Below are 19,856 nucleotides of genomic sequence, written 5' to 3' on the forward strand. Positions count from 1 at the left end.
TCTGGAGCATACAAACAGATTTTTTTAAACCAACAAAAAAAAACAAAAAAAAAAAAAATCACAAATGTATTGCTTCCCTTTGTAAAAAAATGCACCTTATGCTATTTTGTTATTTTCTCTCTTTATTTGGCTGTTGTCCTATAGGCATAAAAATGTTACATTGATCCATTTGTTCAATTACATAAAACTTTAATCCATTCCTGACATTCTCCTAAGCTTTGCCAGCCAACAGCCTGAAAACTAACTTTTACATAAATACTGTCAATTTCTCCATAAGTTGCAGCATTATAAACAAGAGATCTATCAAAGTAGACAATATGCTCAGTATTCTAGGTGGGGGGATTTTTGTTTGAGTTTTTGCATTTTAAAAATATACCTAAGTCAGAAATACTCTTAAGATTAACAATTACAAGAAAATATTACAGTGCGTTGACTAAAGGAATATTCTGCTTTCCTTAAAGCCAATATTCCCTTTTGCATGTTGAAGTGATTCAGCAATTACTTAGGAACTTACCTACATACAATAATTTAGTAAAATGAGAATTAAACAAGGCAGATACTCACTACTATTCTTCTGTCTGCAATTCACAGCTCATGCGAATAAAATCGCAATAAATATTAAAAAATAGTTTCTCTTTTTTCTGTAAGGCATCTGAGTATTACAAAGTTTTTGTACAACCAAAAAATAAGATTGCTTTTTTATCCATGTTCTCCAAGTACCTTGTGTACCTCAACAGTAAATGAGAGGATTGCAGATTTGATTGGGGGAGCAGAAGGAGTGGGGTAAGAGTACAAAAACCCTAATGGCTGGGGAAGGGAGTAGAGGTGACAGGCAATGGAAGCAGACCACTAAATGTGCAAGAAACTGTAGTTTTCCTTTTCAGTCACTTTAAGTCCATCTTCAAGACAATATTTGCCCTGATTGAAAGAAAAAAAAAAAAACTTACCAGAAGTCCTTTTCCATGACCATGGACAGCAAGGGACTGGGCGCATCATTAACACTATAAATAGCTTAGGTATTCATATGCACCTAATAAGGTTGGGTGGCTTTATTTTTGCTTTGCTTGGTTTGTTTCCTTCCACTGTAAAAGACAGTCCTACATGTTGAACGCATGAGCTGGGCCCCTACTGCATACGGTCTGGCTGCAGCTGTTGGGGCTGATACTGGACAAATGCCGTGGTGTGCGCCGCTGGATTGCTAGCTGCAACGGGCTGCTGAACTGCGCTCGTATAGCCATATCCCACAAACCCAGCAGCAGGAGAGGCAGCATAGGGGTACTGGTCGTAGGCAGCTGTGGTGTACTGGGTGTAGGCCTGGCTTGCGGAGGTGTAGTCTATGAAGGGAGACGTGATGGACTGCACCGGGGTTGGGATGACCACGCTTGGTTGAATGATCGCTGGAGGGTAAATATAGTGAGGGGTGAGCCTGTGGAGACAAAGAGTCAGTCAGATTTCCCCAGGGACAGTGCTGCCTGCCAACACCATCCAGGGTGAGGGGGGGAAAGCTTAATTAAAAAGGCAGGCAAAACAAAAAGGTAAATTCTGAAGGTTATAAGTAGCACAAGATGAAGCTCATGCCCACCATTGAATTGCAACGTGGGGAAGAAAGAATCCTAACTGGGATGTCTCTAGGGAGAAAGCCCTCTGCTCCTTTGATAAGGTTCTTGTTGGATCCTCCCTCAAGTCTTCAGGCCTCTCTTCTGTCTCCCATCTGCCCCACCCACTTGTGAGCCCTTGCTTCCTTGACCCTTCCCTGAACAGTCTTGCTGCCTCCTTCAGCAGCTCCAACTTCAGGTGCCCCCAGGGCCCTATCTTGGTCACCACCTCCTCCCCCTACCCTGGGTGATCTCCTCTGTTCTTGTGGCCTCAAACTCTGTGCGGCTGGCTCACAAGCCTCCTTCTCCACCCAAAGCATCTGACTTCTTTCCAGATGACCTGCTGGCTTGTTGCCAGCTCAAGTTTGAACCATGGCCCAGGCTCAGCCCGCTGACTTCCTGTTCCCCTCGTGGCTCTTCACAGCACCATGCTCCTCCTCACACTTCCCTTGAACTCCTGCCTTGGTACAGCTAAGCTGTCATATCACTTAGTTATCTGATCACACCCCCTTCTCCCAAGCACTAAACCACTGGTCTATGGCAGTGTTTGTTTATTTATTTAAAAAAGGCAGAAAGTACCCCCCCACCCAACTTAATTTTCAGACAATTTTTTCTAACATTGCAACACAGTTGTTTAAACCACTTAAACTTAACTGGCTGGTTGGAAGAAGCTGCCTCTAGGCAAATGAGCTTGCCACGTACTCATGATTGTGCCAATAGGACAAATAAAAATTAGATGATCATGAAATAAGTCCATTTTTTTAAATTCATAAAAAAAGTTGAGAAACTGAGTTTATATACCCTCTGAAGAGCTCTGTATACTCCCACGCATATACGTACCCCTGGTTGAGTACCTTCATCTCCTGCTTGGACTACTGCAACCATTCTTGCCTCCCAGTTGTCTGCATCATCCTCACCTGCCCCTGCCCATAAGGCCTTAGCCAAAATGGCCCCCAGGTTCAGTCAGTGTCACCCGTGTCCAACTGATCTACTGGCTCTTTCTTACCCACCCTAGGACTGCAAAGGTGCAGGAATGAACAACCCTGACCAGACCTATGTTTACTGCGCACCCTTCAACAATACCAGCCTCACTATTTGTTCCCTTCAGTCCCCTCCTTTCTGCCTGGAATGATCACCTGCTCCTGGGGCACCAGACATAGGGGCTTGCTCCATTCATCAGGGACAGACAAGAAGCAAAGCTTAAAGCACTTCTCCAAAGCCCATGGCTGCAAACTCTTAAGGCCGAAGAGCTCCTGATCTGTGGCTTACACAGCACTAAGCACAATGGTGATGCTTAAACAGCATGGAGGGAGGTCCATCTTCGCCTGGCATTCTGCGAACTCTCCTCAGTCCTTACAATCCTTCCTCCCAAGCCTGTGGGCCAGTCCCACGGCCTTTGCACTTCCTAAAGCACCATTACAATGGATCAACACAGAACAGTGTTTCCCTAGGCAAATGCCTCTAAACAGGCCTGCGAGGCCCCTAACAGGAGGGTTTCTACTGCATGCGGACTGGTATTTCCAAGGTATAATCAGAGTAAAGGGCTTCCAAGTTTAACATACTAGCTATCTACAATATAGTTACACTAGTGTTTCCACAATACCAGCTTGCCTGGGGCAACAATGATATGGCGATGGTTGTAAAACAAGCATTTATTTTGTTGGCCTCCCTTAGAGCAATACTTTCCTGCAGTTAACCATTGTCAACAACCTGCTGCTCCCACGAGCTGTGACTTGCATTATGTTCCACATTTGTGTCCTTCATGTGGCTTCTCCTTCAGCAAATGGCATACCGAACTGGAATGTCAGACAAAAAGCACAGCTGACAAAGGCGAGCTGCCTAGTTTTGCACAGTGCTAACCCCTATTGGAAGAGACAGGCTCCTTCTCTGTGGGGAGCTTCACTGGATTTAGGGCTCCATTTCACTAATCAGTACTGAGCCCTACCTACATAAAAGAGCTAAGGTCTCTGAAGCTCATTCACAGCAAGAAGGAGCCTTGTGTCATCATCACCACCAGTTACATAGTACATTCTGCACTTTGAATTGGATACGGATCATTTTCCCTTCCTGTCTAACTATGTATAGCAGCACCATGCAAGAGCTGCTCCGCCACATCATGGAAGTGGCTGCGTTTCTGTGCAGCATTTAGTGATGCTCTTGTATTAATAATTTCAAAGATTCTTACAGGCTTATTACAGAGCTAAAGGCTGCTGACAAAGAAGCCAAAAGGTCAGATTTTTCCAGAGAGGCCACACAACTACTGGGCCTCAAACTGTGAGCAAGACTGCACAAACTTGAACATGCGATCTGGCCCTCAGATGTAAGGCGATGTACCTGCAGACCAGACATTTGGATCAGTAATACTCTAGACAGTTCCTGAAAAATGTCACATTTTAAACACTTTGGTGCACAAGATCATCGCAGTTTCAGAAGCTGCCTCTGAAATTGTTGGCTAAGTGCATTTCTCTGCACCCCCAGAACTACGTGGGCAGAAAAGATCCTTGAAAAATAAAAGATGAGCTTTTTGTTGAAACAAGAAGCTGGCATTACAACAAGCTTGTTACAGAGAAGCACTCTTCCACCACATATCTAAATAAGCCAAAGAGAATCAAAAACCTCAAGTAGTAATTTAAAAAAAAAACACTGCCAAAAAAATAGAACATGGTAAAAATGTTGAGAAATGCATAAGTCCATTTCCCCATAGGGTCAGTGAAACTTAGAAGCCCAAGTGCCTCAATCACTTAATAATGGGTCTTTCAAAAAACTTTTACTCCAGCCAACACATGCCTGGATCATCAGTTTGAGGCAGAAGTGACCCAACAACCCAAGCCTTCCCTCATAAGGGCAGGACAGAGTGCCCAGCAAGATGATATGTCACCAGGATTTGTGAAGCAGTAATTGGTTTGTGGCTGTTCCTCTTCCCTTGTCTGTACTGGGCACTCTTTGGTCCCTACAAGACAGTTCCATAGTTCCACTACACTGGAGTTTTATATAGAACTTTGATATCAGGAAAGTTTTACAGCAGTGCTAGCTGTTCAGCCCATCAAAGCATAGCAGAGCCTTTTCCACATCTGAATCCCAGGGGAGGGAGCTCCGGTCAGTAAAAGGGCTCACCAGCCAACACTTCTGGTTCTCCTAGCTAGGATCCTGAACTGCTTGCACAAATCACTGCAGTTGTCCCTCAACAGCTGCCTCAGGACTTACAATTCAGAAACAGCACTACACCTGGAAGAGCAAGTGCCCCTAGATAGGCTCTTGTTAAAACAGTTCTTCATGGGAGTTACTAGGTGAGTAGCAGGGTGGAAGAGAAGCCTTAAGTGCTTTGATATCTACAGGTGATGTGATTTTACATTGTCTAGACTTGCCAACAGAGGGGCAGGGGCAGCAAAGGGGACAACTACCCCAGGACTTGGGGTTCCCAGCCACCAGCACAGCAGCTGCTGGAGTCCTGGGCCCTCTAAAAATTGCCAGAAGGCTTGGTGCTCTGTGCAGCTCTCCGGGTTGTCTGGGAAAGGGCAGTGAGGGGAAAGCACTGAGGGCCAGCTGCCACCAACCAGCACCTTCTGGGAGCATGGCACCAGGCCCCTCTCACCTTGCCCGTCTGCACCCCCTAATATGTCTAAAATGCAAAGAAAATTGATGTCTGGAGACATATTTCAAGCCCAATTTAAAGAGACAGGAGAAGATGCCTGCCTTGCCTCAATGGACAGACAGAAGAGGAATCACTCAGACCCAGAAGTGCACGAGAACAATGTCACACTGCTGCAGAACTGCATGTTCTGTGTGCCTGCACGTACAGCTTTCCTGTATACTTCCTGCCCCTTCAGCTAGATGCAAGTGCACTGTGGTAGGAGAAAAAGGACTCACCACCTTGCAGGATTGTCCAAGACTCCAAACATAGTGGGATCACATGTTTTTCAACACCTGGTAGGACTGCTTGCCCCAAATCGCAAACATCTTAGTTTCCTCTGACAGCACTACACAACACTAAAGAGACTCATTAAAAACAGTTGAGTTTTAACTAGGAAGATGAAAAGGTCAATACACAAACCTAAAACTCATTTACTATTTTCTTCCTCTGAGTACAGGTTGAACCTCTAGTCCAGCACTCTTCTCTGGCAATATCTGTAATCCGGCATGATTTTACTTAGCTGGACAGCCCTTTTGTGTTGCCAGGTTTCCCCTAGTCCATAAAGTTTGTTTACAGCCACCAATCCTGGCTTTGTCCTTTGTTATGTAGCTGTAATTTACCCCAAGTGTCTTCTAGCAGCCCAGTAAGTGTTGGTAACACTGCTAGACAATATTGACCTCCTGTGGTCTGGCAAATTCTCACTGGGCACTGGTCAGCTTCTCAGAGTGCTACCTGTGTACACTTCTCAAACAATTCTGTCATTTATTCAAGGTCTTAAGACTAACCTCTCTAGACAGTCTTTCCAAAGACAAGCCCCAGCCCAGCACATGCACTAATGCATGCTAGACATACTAGTTTATTAGCTTCAAAAAACCACCACAGTAACTTCAGCATCCATTTCTTTTTAAAGGGGAGCACAAGCAGTTTTTAACTGCAGCAAGATACATCATGGTATTATGCCGATTGAACTTTTTAATTGGATGAGCATACAGTAACTCATCCACTGATCCAAACAAATTTAAAAAAAGGCAAGTCAAAGTAAGTTCAGCTTTGATTACTAGGAGCTACAAAGAAAACAACTTCATTTGATTTTATCTGCTGGCTGGGTTTACTAGTCACAAGGTATGGTTTCTGTTTTTAAAAAGTGTTCTTCATAGGCCTTAAGAAACACTTTGCCAAACGCACAACTGGCTTTTGATGTCCATCTTTTCTGCAAGTAGCAACAGGCTGATAAAGTGTCAAAAGCCATTTTTGGAAAATTTAAGATTAAAACATCCCTTTAAAAAGATAATTGTTCTCCTGCTGTGGAGTTGTGTCACTGGGACTGGGTAGGCCTTTCTTGTTCTTTGCGGGCAGGGAGGAAGAGAAGATCAGTCCGTCAGGCAATAGGGCCTCCGCAGAAGTTCTGAAAGCCAGCAAAGAACTTCCCCCAGAATACAATATAATTCTAAGAGGTCAAGTGATCAGCACTTATCACACAGTCATCCTGCAACTAGCAATTATGAGATGCTTCATGGTATTGGGATTAGAAGCCACAAACACTTTGAGAACACTGTAAATATGGCCAAACCTAAAATTAGGTCACTGGTGCCTGCTGGAGAGACTCATTAAGGCATTTGTTTTATGCCTTTGGCCAAAGGCAGCATGAGACAGCTGGTGATCATGATGCTAACTCCATGTTCCTAACTATGTGGCACAACGCCAGACCTGCCTCAACAGGCAAAACTGAAAGACAGAACAAGACATGGTTATAGAGCCAGAGGAGGACGCACACCAGCTTAGCTTTTGATTCGATCCTGCAAAATAAAATAGCATGAACACAGCTTGTTGACAATTCAGTTCATGCTGGGAACACTGTTACATTTGAACATTCAGGAAGGGCTTAAAAAAAATGTAAGACATTTTATTGGACAGAGTCAGGATGTAACTTCCAATATATTCAAAACAGACTTTAAAAAATAAATCACCCAAGGGTGGGGGACGACAGATAGTGTGGACTGGCTAATTTGGCTTTTGTGAGGTTCTCCCCGGGAGCATGGATAGTGTGTGTCACACACACCCACACACACGTATCCGTATTGAGACTGCTGTAGGTTGGGTTTGGTTTAGACTAGCATATTTAAAAAAAAGTACCTGCAGACTTCTCTTGTGTACCCCTAAGGGTACACACATCACTGGTTGAGAAACATGGTCATAAGATAATCTGAGATCTTGAAACAAGTGCCATTCAACCTTTCCAAACTACTGTAACCTTTTCAGGAGTCAGATCTGTTTTGCACACCGGGTTACACTTCACTTAGAAACTACTTACTTACAAAAATATGCAAAATACCACAGAAGACTACCACCAAAAACTTGCTGACTTTCTATCATCTTATCATCAAAAAATGAGTAGGAATAGAAATATACTTACATTTCAGCATAAGGCACATGAAGCAGTAGAAACAAGTCACTGTCTGAATGACTTTTTAGATTGTACTAGCGTTTACGTAGCCTGTTGTAAAACTAGGCAAATATTTAGATGAGTTGATGTACTCCCTGGAAAACCTCAGTGCATCCTCAAGGGTACATGTACCCTGGTTGAGAAACACTGGTTTCGACAGCTGGTGGTGGTGGTGGTGGTGGTGGTATTCCAAGGTCATCCATGAAGGATGCAAGACCACCAGGTGACTCCCCCCTCATGCCACTCTCCAACAGCAAGTGGATAGAACTCTCAAACCCTTTCTGTCCCACTGCCAACAGCAGGGCTGCTGCATGGCCATTCGGAACTCTTGCATGCTGCACAGATCTAAGTAGAGGAGACATGCTTGGGGGGGAAGGTGGGTGGTTCATTCCCTCCCACATCCTGCTCAGCTCCAGCTCCCAGAGCAGCTGTGAAGCTGGGCTTTGCTTGGTTGCTTTAAAGCCAGGGTAGCCCAATGGCTATTTTGCACCCTCCTCCCCTATCCTAAGGGCAGCCTTGGCCTTTGGCACTTCATAAACAGACCAGAAATAGAGGTAGGCAATACCACCTTGACAACATCCCTAGAAATGAGACCAGCCCCATCTGACAATGCAGCCAAAGCATTTGAAGAACCAGCAGTATGTGCTAAGGACAGGGCAGAGCCTGCTTTGGAGGTTTAGCACAGGCAACCTGGTGTTTCTATTGCTCGAATATGCAGTGTATCAGCGCCTGGGCAATAGCACTTGTGCAACTGCCAAGGAGTCTCCTTGTTTATTGGGTGGTTGCAGGGAGGGAAGGATAGGAACAGAATCCATACTATCTGCCAGTAAGTGCAGGTGCTGATAGTGGGCCACTGAAACTGGGTCTCTATATTCATTCCTGCTGACTGTCCAGCAGCTAAGGGACATGTCTGAAGAATAACTTCCTTTGGGTTCAGTGGGCCCAAGGTGCCACTCTAAGCAACCTAAAAGGTTGGTTCTAAATAGCCACAGAATGATATTCAAGGCTACTGCCATTGCCACACCGAGCTAGTGCAGTACACAGCAAGTAACTGTCTGGGTTTTAAAAGCTGACAGCCTAAGTAGACAAGGAGGTAAGATTCCTATTGTACAGATGAGAAATGGCAGACAGACATAGGTCCTGGACCAACAGGCACTCACAAGTGGGACTACTCCCAGGGTTAAAGTAAAGCACATGTGCACCAGTTGCACTATTTGGGCCAACATGCCTCATTCAAGGCCACATGGGAAGACTGGTGGAGATAAGAACCGAACATGCACCTATTGAGTCCCTGTTCAGAGAGGCAGGTTCCCACCTCTGCTTCAGTCTGGAGAAAGTACAATTCAGTCCTACTTCAGTTTCTCTGTTGCGGCTGCAAAGCTGAACACCCTACTTTTGTGGTGGTTTGTGAGCATCTCTCCACCAGGAATTTGACCAAGATGAGCAACCTCATTTTGCAGAGGCAGACAGAACAATCACCTGGGAACAACAATTGTTTCTCAATGTTGGATGGACCCGACACTAGACTCCCAAACACACCATTTTCCTACTTAATAAGCTTGCTCAAGTTAGCACTGAGAAAGGAAGTCTAGGACCAGGCTCTTACTTAAATGAAGAATTTTTGAAGTATGTGGATTCACCTTGTCATGCACCCTTTTAGGTGGCCTTATAAACACCTGCTAACCTGCAATTTGTTTGCCTCAAAGTGTGTGTGTTGGGGGGGGGGGGGGGGGGAGCAGAGAACCCAACAAGTTTTTACAACTCCATCTGACCTCCACTGTCTTGCACTCTCCCCTCAGGTCCAGCGAGAAGATTTACACAACAGGCTGTCCTCTCTAAACTCATTACTTCCTCATAGGGACTGAGCTGTCACTCCAACACTGGGCTGTTGCCCCTTCCTGGTTCCCCCCCCCCCCCCCCCACCACTGACTAAGATGGGAGAGGACTGGACACATGCACACAAGAGGGCCTGAGGCTATTATTCTTGGCCACATGACTTGCACAAAGACTACCAAAACCACATCTGGAGAGAATGAGAACTAAGAGTTGGGTTCAGTTAAGAGAGCAGTGATTTCCTGCCAGCTAAATTTTGGAGTAGGCATTTTAAAAGTGGGAAACAAAAATCCAGCTTGGTTCAGCAATGTCATTACTTTATGTTGTGACATGGGGGTCAGCAACCCCGGCACACATGCCAAGCATGACATGTGAGCCAATTTTCATCAGCACACAAAGCTGGAACTCAGCACCGCCCATACCCACCCTTTCCCCTCTGCAGCCAGGAGCATGCTCAAAGCCATGCTGCCTGTGGATTAACAAAAGATCAGCTAATACTACAACCACCACCTAAACTAAGGCACAGAGCTCTATAGTTCATTAATGAAGTTGTTGTAAGTAGGACTCTTAGTGACTTAAAAAAAAAACAAAAAAAAAAACCACACACGGGCACCCTTACTGTACATAGAGATCAAATGTCAAATTCTGGCACTCCACCTCAGAAAGGTTGCTTCCCCGGTCTAGGAGAGCTGATCCCACAGAATGAATAGGTGCAAAACACAATGCCACCCACACCTGCGTTCAGGATGTGCAACCAGTGCAGGTGGTCTCAAAGAGGTGACAAACCACAACAGGTGGTCATGGAGAACACACAGATCTAGTCCTTGCTCAACTCAACCCACAATATGAAAGCAAACACCCTTGTTGTGCCCTGGTCAACAAGGCTACCACACCTTGCTTCCTCCACACCCAAGAAATTCCCCCAGAGAGTCAAAACAGGGCCAGAAATAATTCTGGATGAGTAGGCTGAGTATTTTTTAGCCAACAAAGCTGAAAGTAACATCTAGACAAAACAAGAGAATCACATTGTTCTGAAGATAAAGAAAAACCCCTCTCAAACATCAAGGTCTGACAATTCAGCTATCCACTAATCTCTCCTCTTCCAACAGGACACAGCTACCACAGAAATATAGATAGTAAAGCAATACACTACTTCAGATGCCTACACAGATCAGCAGACCTGGAGTGCTAGAAACAGTTAAATCTTAGAGAAATAGAAGCATAAAGAAATTAACATCCAGGTTCACAGAACTGGTGCCTCTTGTTGAATACTTCCAACCTCCACTGCAATTTCAGGAAAGCCAGAGCCTAAAGAAGGGTTTAAAAGGCCATGCTGGCTGAGGGGGAAGTGCAAAATACAGTTTCAGAAAGGATCAAAATGGACATGAAGTTTCATCTTTTTTCCCCCCACTTTTACTCAGAAGTAAGATTTTATTTATCCAAAACAGTGATTTTGGTAACTACTAAAAGATTGTTTTAGATGGCAGGGGTAACAGTTTTGTTGGGATAAAAAAAGATAACCTAATTTAAAAAGAAGCTCAAAACATTCCATTTTAAGGAAAAATAAGCCTTTCACCCTCCCCCTCAAACCCTGACCTGAGCGTTATCTTAAAAAGATGTCAGCTCTACTTCCAAACCTCCTTGACCCAAGTATCAAAGACTTCTTTCCTGGTTCCAAATCTTACTCTTTAGGACCAGTTAGGGAGCCCTTTGCACCATGTTTTCAGCTATTCTAGAGCCACCTGGTTGCAACTGTGCCTAGTGAATCTTGCACAACTTGCAAGTAAACACTCCAAAAGTGGTGGAACAGGTGGAGGTTTAGCACATTTGTTTGGAGAGAGCAGGAATGGGTGAAGACAGCTCCAGGGGACTTGCTAGTATCAGGTAGGATCCAACTGTCAGATGTGAGGAGTGTGGAATGGATGGCTCAGGGGTTAACCATGCAGTTCTGAGTCTTCTCTAGTTTAAGAGATTAAATCCAGCCCAAACAGGACAGGATCAAAAAAGTGATTGCTATTCAACGACCTCTGGGAAACAAATTCTTGGTCCATGTATAATTTGGAAGGGACGTGATGTCCTTGTTGCAAAAAATCACTACCAAGCCTGCTAATTAACACCCTTATGGGTGTCCTCAGGATGACTTTATTAGGGAGGTATTCACCACACTTAAAGTACCAACTCAATATAAGTTTTCAGGGCACAGAACGCACTTCTGTGCCTTGCACCCAGAGGAGATGCCCCTACTTGGTTCAGAAGAATGGCTAAGTGGGTGTAAGATTCAATCCAGGTGTAGGTGAGAAAGCCCAACTCTCCAATGCTAAAAAGAGATTGCTCTCATGTATGCTCTTTTTACTCCAGCAGTTTTACTGAAGCCCTTACCTCCACAGGACAAAGGAGACCAGACACTACACTCACATTAAGGGAGGATTTATGTGGACTGTTTCAGTGGCTTAGTGGAGCAACTCAGAGCACAGCAGAGCAAAAAAAAAAAAATTGGCTCATGAAGCAGTCATTTGCCCCAGTGCAAAAACAGCACAAGATGATATCGTAAGGGCAGCGTTATGCCTTCACTTTGCGCAGAAGGATCACACGAGACCAAGCAACAGGGAATTGGGCCCAACAGAACAGCATGGTGCTTGAGTCCATCTTTGCTCTTTAGTTGACAAGTCTCAGGAAGAGGGGTGAAGCAGCACATTGTACATGCTTATCAACAGGCATTCAGTTCAAGAGGAGCCCTTCTCACTGGCTGTGTTTTGGCCACCACTGTGCTTTGACAGCCATGCTTGGGAATCTGCAGCTGAAGCCATTTGGAAGTCACTATTTTTCTTTGGAAGCCACCCCCCAAAAAGCTTTTGCTTTACTGGCACAGACAGAGAACAGGTGCTGTGAGAGCTACTTCATAAGAGCCCCTTGTGACTGACAGAGCCATCTGGGGTCCTGCAGAGTGCTTTTTGGTAAGTGGTACAACAGGAAGTCAGAGCGTGGGGAGGCACCACAGAAAGGAATACATGTGACTTTTAGACAGCAAAAACCACAGACTTTTTCCCCTTTTATTTGCACCCCAAAGGAACAGCATTAAGGGCAACAGTTATCAAGGGACTTTCTTCATTTCCTGATTGTAGCACCAGATTATGAAAGATAAAGAGATTTAACCATTTCAATGCAAAACAAGCGACAGCTGTACTGGGCCATAGGCTGACCTGGGGCGAGAAGGCCCAACCCAACTGAACTCTGTATGCCTAGTTTTCCACTAGCTTTTACCTCATGCAGTCACTTACAGGAGCACAAGCCATACTGGTTTGGTAGCATTTTACATCCATTTTTCAGTGATGTAAGGGACTATGCAGTGGAGAAACCAGCTCAGTAGCACAAAACCTACTTAAACCATGTATTTTACTCCCTGACACGTCCCACTGCAGAAAGCACCCCTAAAACCATCAGCCAAAGGAAAGTTCTGCTCTCAATAGGAGGGCTCCACAGGTGGGGTAAAGCAGCTGAAGCCACACGCTGCAGGTGACCAGACATGTCTGGGGATAGAGGATGTGGCAAGGGATTCCCTATGGGCTCTTTCCCTGTGCTCTGTTCTAGTTTATACTACATGACAGGCTGGTGTATAGCCACCTGATAGGCCATAAAGCCAGCTCCTTGTCAAATAGCCTACATGGGTGCTCCCAGTGCTTTTTAGAAAATCTCAGGTGCTTTGAAGCTTTTTTTTTTGGGGGGGGGGGGGGGGTGCAAAACACTACTGCAACAACATAAAGCTCACTGTTGGCTTCCCACATGTTTGGGTCACATGGGCAAAACCGTAGGCCTTCAAAGTCATGAGGTCTGCAAATAATTGCAGACAGAATTCATGGTCCTCAGACACCTAGCTCCAAGTGTCCACTAGGATCTCAGTTCTACAAGTTTTGAAGAAACGATTGGTCAAAAACTGTGTCCAAAAATTTGGAGTCAAAAAAAAAAAAAAAGAGGCTGCTTAGCCTGTGTTCTTAATCTACTCCAACAGAATTTAAGTGACAGGTTGCTGGTCATTTTTTTTTTTAATTGATTAGCTTAATCACTTCAGCAGCAAGAGAAGTGGAGCAGATCATTTAGTTTCACTTTCTCTTCCACAAGTCCTGGCCCAATGCTGTGGCTGCATCTGGGCCTCCAGCAGTGCTGGGAAAGGTTTAAATTGAAAGCTACCAAAGAAGGTACCTAATTACAGGTATTAGGGGATTTTAACTAAAACATTTCTGTTCATATTAAATTGAATAAACCCCTGTCCAAAGCTCATCCTGCATTTTGGGCCTAACCTCCTGAACTGCAGCTTTTTAGAGCTATTTGGATTCTTTCTTTGGGCAGAATTTCATAAATTATTCATTAACCACTTCACTGCCTGTTCTGCAGCAGCAAGGCCCATGGCAGCTGTCTGAGTGCCAGCACTCCCTTAGTACTTGAATGGAGATGTTCTGGGATGGCACAACTTTGGAAGTGTTTTGTCCCATATAGAAAGCAGGTAGCCTAGAAGCAGGCTGCTTATGTTGGTACTGTTTGTAAATCACTGAACAGCAGATAAACCAGAGAGAAAGGAAGACAACTAAGTTAAACTTGTGAAACAAAATGGGGCTCAATTCTACATGCATAACAGATCCAAAAATCCCACTGATGTCAGCTGAAGTGTCTGGGACAAATCAAGAAGCGTAAGGTCAGACCCTCCCTCCACTGGCTTTTACTTTGCAGATCGCTTTGAAGAGACAAAAAAGCAGAACTGATAGACACTTGCTCAGATGAATACCTGACGCTCTGCTTGGAAGCCTGGCACGATTCCTGGTACCAAGGTAAACTATACAGCTCTTCTTACCAAGCCACGTTTCCTGTGATTAAGTCACTGCTGGAGAAGAATGCAGTGAAATTCTTGTTTCCCGCTGCTTGCAAATAATGAGATATACAATTTCCTCCCTCATCCTCCCTGTCCCTTGGCAACTGATAAATAATTTGCTGTGCTTATTGTCCTGTGTACTAAATTCACCCCTCTTGGTTTTAATGATGAAACTGATGCCCATGACCTGGAACACTAACTGTAGACCACAATGAACACGAATTCAGCCTCAGACTTCTTAATGCATGGCACTAAGAGGACATTATAAATACTTCTGCAAAGTACTTTTTGACCCACCCATATAGCTGAAATTGCTGTGCAGAAAGTCAGGGGCAAGAATGATGAGCGTGTGTTTGCATGAGTTAGGGCTTGATCTGAAGTCAACTAAGTCAATGGAAACTTAGTTTGCTTCACAGTATTATTCTCCTCTTTATGTCGGGGGGCGGGGGGGGGGAAGGAAAAAAAAAAGTTTTTAACGTCTGCATTAATCATGTGCTGATGCACACTTTAGAAAGCCCTGGGTGTTCGTATGTCTGGCATATGAAGATTACCGTTTGTCTTGTAGGTTGAGAAAGCTGCTCTATTTCACATGCAAACACCACTAAGACCACACCAAAAATACTGTCTACCCAAAACACCCCTGCTCTTTGCACCTCAGAAGACAGACTTCTTTTCACATAAAATGTTACTCCAGTACTTCCAGCTAAGGACTTAACTATTTATGAAACCCTAACATGTTTCAATAATACACACCAGGCATAAGGTATGAGCACTATTATGGCAACACTACCTCAAACAATACCAAGACAGTTGTGGGTCAGGAATGGAAGAATGAGACTATGAATTAAGACAAGGAAGCAATGAAACACTGATGTGTTAAACCAAAAGAAAAAAAATTCATATGGTCACAAAATGGCCATGTGCAAGAACTTCAAAAGAGTGCACTCATTCTTAATGCTCTAAACAAAACCCCCACCATTAATGTTCACTTGCTAAAACGATGTGAGAAAGAACTGCATCAATCATTAAACAGTTAAATGAAGGCAGTATGACAGTAGCTATTGTTCTCTTGAAGCACACTTGTCTTTTCCAGAGCAGCTGCCAGATCCTATTAGGTGGATAAAAAAAGAGGACTTCTGATTGAGTAGGGATGGTATAAGCTATTGAAAACAGCAGACAAAAGCCCACTTTTGCAGACTATTCAAGCCTTGTATAACATCTGTCCAGAATCAATTTCTGACCTAATGTTGTTCTCATTAAGCTTTGTTTTCAATGCAGTTTGTTTCCCTGTAACTCAGAGGTGATTCCATAGGAAACAGGATAGAAAGAGCTAGCTGATCTTCTGCCATTAACAGGTTAGTTCCTTGACTATTTCTACACCTTAGCTATTATAACAGGGGGGGGGGGGTTTGCTGGGGAACAATAAAAACAACATGCCACTTACTTGGATTCTTGAATTTGCTAAAGAAGAAATGTCTTGCCAAACAAATCTCATGATTTATTATTACCACCACCGACTTGCTGATGTTGAAAGGAGGCTGATAGGGAGCCATATGAAAACCAAATACTTAAAAAGCCACAACCTTTCCAATGGTGTAGAGTACTATGAAGCTGAATTACAGCTGCTGAAGTTGCACGCCTCTTTAGGATCAGTTTCTCCCCCAGACCCCCATTTTAAAAATGAGGAAGCTGGCTCAAGCATTTGAATCCAAACTGACTTAAATTAACTAATTAAAAATACTTCACTTACCCATATGGTCTCTGAATAAAGGCTGGATGTAGCTGCTGCACACCAATGGTAAAACCTGAAAAAGTATAGGGGGGGAAAAAGGTGTTATTAAAAACAAAAACATTCACTATTCTGTGTATAGAACAGAAGACTAAAGCACAGTTACAAAAGCATGTGTGAGAGAGAAAGAAAGATCGCATTTTAAGTTGCCTAACTGAACACTGTTTACAGGCACAATATTTTTAATACATGTGAAATCCAGACAGGTCAGACTGGAATTCTGAATAAGGAACACACAGGAATTCCATTCAACTAGAGTCAAACACAAGCAGTCATTTTCCACAATGTGCAATCAGCCCATACAATCAAAAGATTGGAGGTGTAGGCACAGTTATACTTCAGTAGGAGTAAGACTATTAATGCACTAGCTTCTGGAGACAGATCTCCTTACCCCAATTAAGGAAGGTCAGGCATATGTTCATGTGCAATTTTGGCCTAGAGGGTTCAAATAAGGAAACTGAGAGCAGAGAAAGCTGCATCACATTAGTGCACCAAATAGACAGGAAAAACCAAAGGGCTGGTATGGCTCTTAAGATCAATTATGAGCATGTTTCCCATTCTGCAACCATGGCGCGTTCTAACCAACAGAGCAGAGAACTCACCGGTTTGAATACTCCTTGGTTTTGCTCCCAGATACGCAAGGTTCACATTTGCTTTTCTGCCATCAATGATGGGGTTGGGATCTTTGCATGCTCTCTCAGCAGCGGCTCTGTCCGCCATGGTCACCTGGAGTTAAGCACAACCTGTTTTGTGGCAATGGCTCTTCACAGACTGGGGCTTGATGAAGGTTGGTTATTTGGGCTGACGAGTTAAATATGCTTCCTTGAAATCTGGCAGGGGGGAGGGGCAGGGAGAGAAGGAAGAATGGGTCCTGGGCAATGAACTGAAAAAACAGAGCTCCCACAAGTTTCTCCCCTGGGGATCTGCCAGTAAATCCCTACTCCCACTGCAGCACATATAAATAGGTAGAATAATGTCACCTCCTCCCTCCCAAAACTCCCTAATGCTCAGGCTGTTCAAGGAAAACTGAAGAAGAGGACACACTCATGAATCATACAGAAGATGCAGCAACTGAAGGCTGCACTGAATATGCTTCACTGAAGCACTCTAAAGAAACAAACCAGCATCACGTGGGGGATGGGGGGTTGAAACGAACTACAGAACAGCCAGCACAGGAGGTTTGACAAATTACTCTCTGCCTCAACCCCTCTCCCAAGTTTCCCTGGCTTCACCAGTCTCTGCCGCAAGAAGAAAACCAGATCCGAGCTAGGTGAAGGAGCAAACAAAAACAACTTTCCAGCAGAGGGAGGATGTGCACGGAGAAGACCTTGCAGCCCAAGCTAGGGCAAGGGCAGGTCAATGCAGGGGAAGTGTAGGCCTGGAAGTAAGGCTTTGCCCAGAGATAGCATGTTGCGGAAGAGACAAAGGGGTTGTCCCAGCTGTAGAAAGAAGCCATAAGAAAGGTTGCAAGGAACCACACCTGACAAGCAGAGGAGGCTGGTGGGACACAGGGAGGATGCCCGTGTCCCTGATGGGAAAGCGGGCCTCCCAGGCGCTTTAACTGACAACTAAGCAGCTACCTGCCTCAAGGCACAAAGGAAAAGGCTGGCACAGATACATCAGCTCCCGACACCCGTTCCTGTGGGAGCTGCCTGAACCTGGCTCCCGCACAAATAGGAGGCTGAATAGTTTTCATTGGGGGCTCAGAGAGCCAGCGAAGCACACTGCTAACACCGGATGGAAACCATGTCAGGAGGGGGCACTTCTAGCTCCAGCACCTAAGAGGATAGGGCGCCAGTCCCGGCCCAGCTAACGCCCGCTTGCTCTGCGCGCCCATCACCGTGGCACCTGCCTGAGCGGAGGGAAGGGGCGAGGACACTTACAAAGCCATATCCCCGGGACTTGCCCGTCTGCCGGTCAGTGATCACTACCGCCTCTTCGATGTCCCCGAAGCCCTCGAAGTACTTCCGCAGGGAGGAGTCGGTGGTGTGGTAGGGCAGCCCCCCGACAAAAATCTTGGTGAAGGTAGTGTCCTTCTGCACGGTGTGCATGGCGCAGGGCCGGGCGAGGGGCGGCGGCTGCTGCAAAACGCATCCAAACGCCACCGCGGGCGGGGAGCAAACTTCTCAGGGGCGGGAGTCAGCCGGGGCCAGGGGCATCCTCCTCCGGCAACGAGGCAGGCGCGGCGAGGCGAGGCCGGCAAGAGCAGGAGCTACGGCTTTGTCCCCCATGCAGTAGCAACCCCGACTCCCGCCCCCTCCTGCAGCCACCTCCCGCAGCGCGCCTGGTAACCCAAGCGGCCGCTCTTTGTACCCATCCTCTCCCTCCGCCCCAGCCGGGCGCCGGCCCCGCCTCCCCGCAGGGCCCGGCCCCGCAGCGCAAAGGCCCACGGGCCTTGTAGTTCCCACCCAGGCTGTCCGCGTGTGTTGTGTAGCCTCAGCACCTCGGACATGAGCCCCCTGCCCGGGACTCTGGCTAGCTGCAAAGGCCCCGAGCAAAGTCTCCCAGCCCAGGTCCGAGTGTGCGGGGCCGCAGCTGCTCCGCTGGAGGCGCGCCTCTAGGGGGTGGTCGGCGTGTCTCCCTGCCACGTGCGCTGCGAAGGAGGGGCTGGAGCCGGGACTATGGCTGGCGGAGCCAGAAGCGGGGAACACCGGGTTTTCCGCAGTGTGGCGTTTCCGCTGAGCGTCAGAACGATTCGGTGCCTGTGTGCGCGCGCGCGCAAGAGAGAGAGAGAGAGATCCGGAAAGGCCCAGCGAGGATAATCCCGCAATTACGGTGCGATTCAGTCTTTCTCTTGTGCTCGTACCCAAATGCCCCACCATCTTGCGGGCTGCTGTACCGATACCGAATGGAGGCCACCTCTGCCTTGTAGCATTTCCAACCTAAAGGCGCGGACAAAAACTAAGGAGCGAGGTACAACATACAAGCAAATGAGCGCTTTCTGGCTTTCCCAGTGCTGCGTCGAGGCGCCTTCCTCAGTGATGCAATGCACTCGCTGTGTATCTGGGAATGTCGCCTCTCCTCCACGTATAGATAGAACCGCCTATAAATACAGGAGAAATCGATACAATTTGCAGGCACGGAAAACTGGCCAAGTCTCTGCCATTCAGTTTTTCTGATCTACTTCGAGATACAGATTTTCCCGGGAGTCTAATGCACACACGGTTAGGGTCCAGTATTGCACTCTTTGTATGCACTGTACCTTGGTACTAGAGTAGCCTTTCAGAGGGGTAGCCTGTTAGTCTGTTAACTCGGAAAACATACAGGCCTGTGCACCTTAGAGACCAGCCAATGTATTAGCTCATGAAACGAGGTGAACTTTGTACTTGCGCCTGGCATCGCCTCTTGGGAGAAGTCTTTAAAATTCTCACCAAAATCTCCCCGAAGTCTGCGTCCTTTTGATGGAGACTACAAATCCCAGCAGCCTCCGCGGGAGCCTTCTGTGGGATGAAAGCGGCAGGCGAAGGAGCACCCGGCAAACTGACTAGGGTGGAGGGAGAGGGGGAGAAGATAGCACTGAATTTGAGCAGCAAACGTACGTTTGCAAAGCAAATGTTTGTGCCCAGGAACCCGCCAGTAAAAGCCGCGTAAAAACGAGACTTTGTTTTTTTTCAAACTGCAGCACTCGTGAGTGTAAATATTTAATCACCACTGGCGTACTTCAGTGCACTCAAATAAATTCATCAAAGGGTCCATGGTGCCTT

At 45.9% G+C, this 19,856-nt stretch overlaps 1 protein-coding gene across 2 annotated transcripts; it reads right to left on the minus strand.

Moving 5' to 3' along the window:
* Nucleotides 1-925: 925 nt before the first annotated feature.
* Nucleotides 926-18,465, minus strand: RBM38 (RNA binding motif protein 38). Of its 2 annotated transcripts, none has more exons than XM_075011971.1 (4): nt 18,036-18,465; nt 16,755-16,878; nt 16,114-16,168; nt 926-1,426 (listed from the first exon to the last, which is right to left on the minus strand). In XM_075011971.1, exons 1-4 carry the CDS (start codon nt 18,201-18,203, stop codon nt 1,126-1,128), a joined length of 648 nt encoding a protein of 215 aa, XP_074868072.1. In that variant the 5' UTR covers nt 18,204-18,465; the 3' UTR covers nt 926-1,125. The 2 variants fall into 2 exon arrangements, with proteins under 2 accessions (XP_074868072.1, XP_074868073.1); XM_075011972.1 differs by having other exon boundaries at nt 16,755-16,982; nt 18,036-18,166.
* Nucleotides 18,466-19,856: the final 1,391 nt, after the last annotated feature.

Source organism: Carettochelys insculpta, chromosome 17, assembly GCF_033958435.1.
Source record: "Carettochelys insculpta isolate YL-2023 chromosome 17, ASM3395843v1, whole genome shotgun sequence".
NCBI lineage: Eukaryota > Metazoa > Chordata > Testudines > Carettochelyidae > Carettochelys > Carettochelys insculpta.

What these genes read in the sequence shown, in the direction of transcription:
- RBM38 (XM_075011971.1), bottom strand. Translation starts at nt 18,203, where the DNA reads ATGCACACCGTGCAGAAGGACACTACCTTCACCAAGATTTTTGTCGGG. An exon ending in AGTCCCGGGGATATGGCTTT is followed by an intron (nt 16,879 to 18,035) that starts GTAAGTGTCCTC and finishes GCTTAACTCCAG; the next exon opens with GTGACCATGGCGGACAGAGC. An exon ending in TTTATTCAGAGACCATATGG is followed by an intron (nt 1,427 to 16,113) that starts GTAAGTGAAGTA and finishes TTGTCTCCACAG; the next exon opens with GCTCACCCCTCACTATATTT.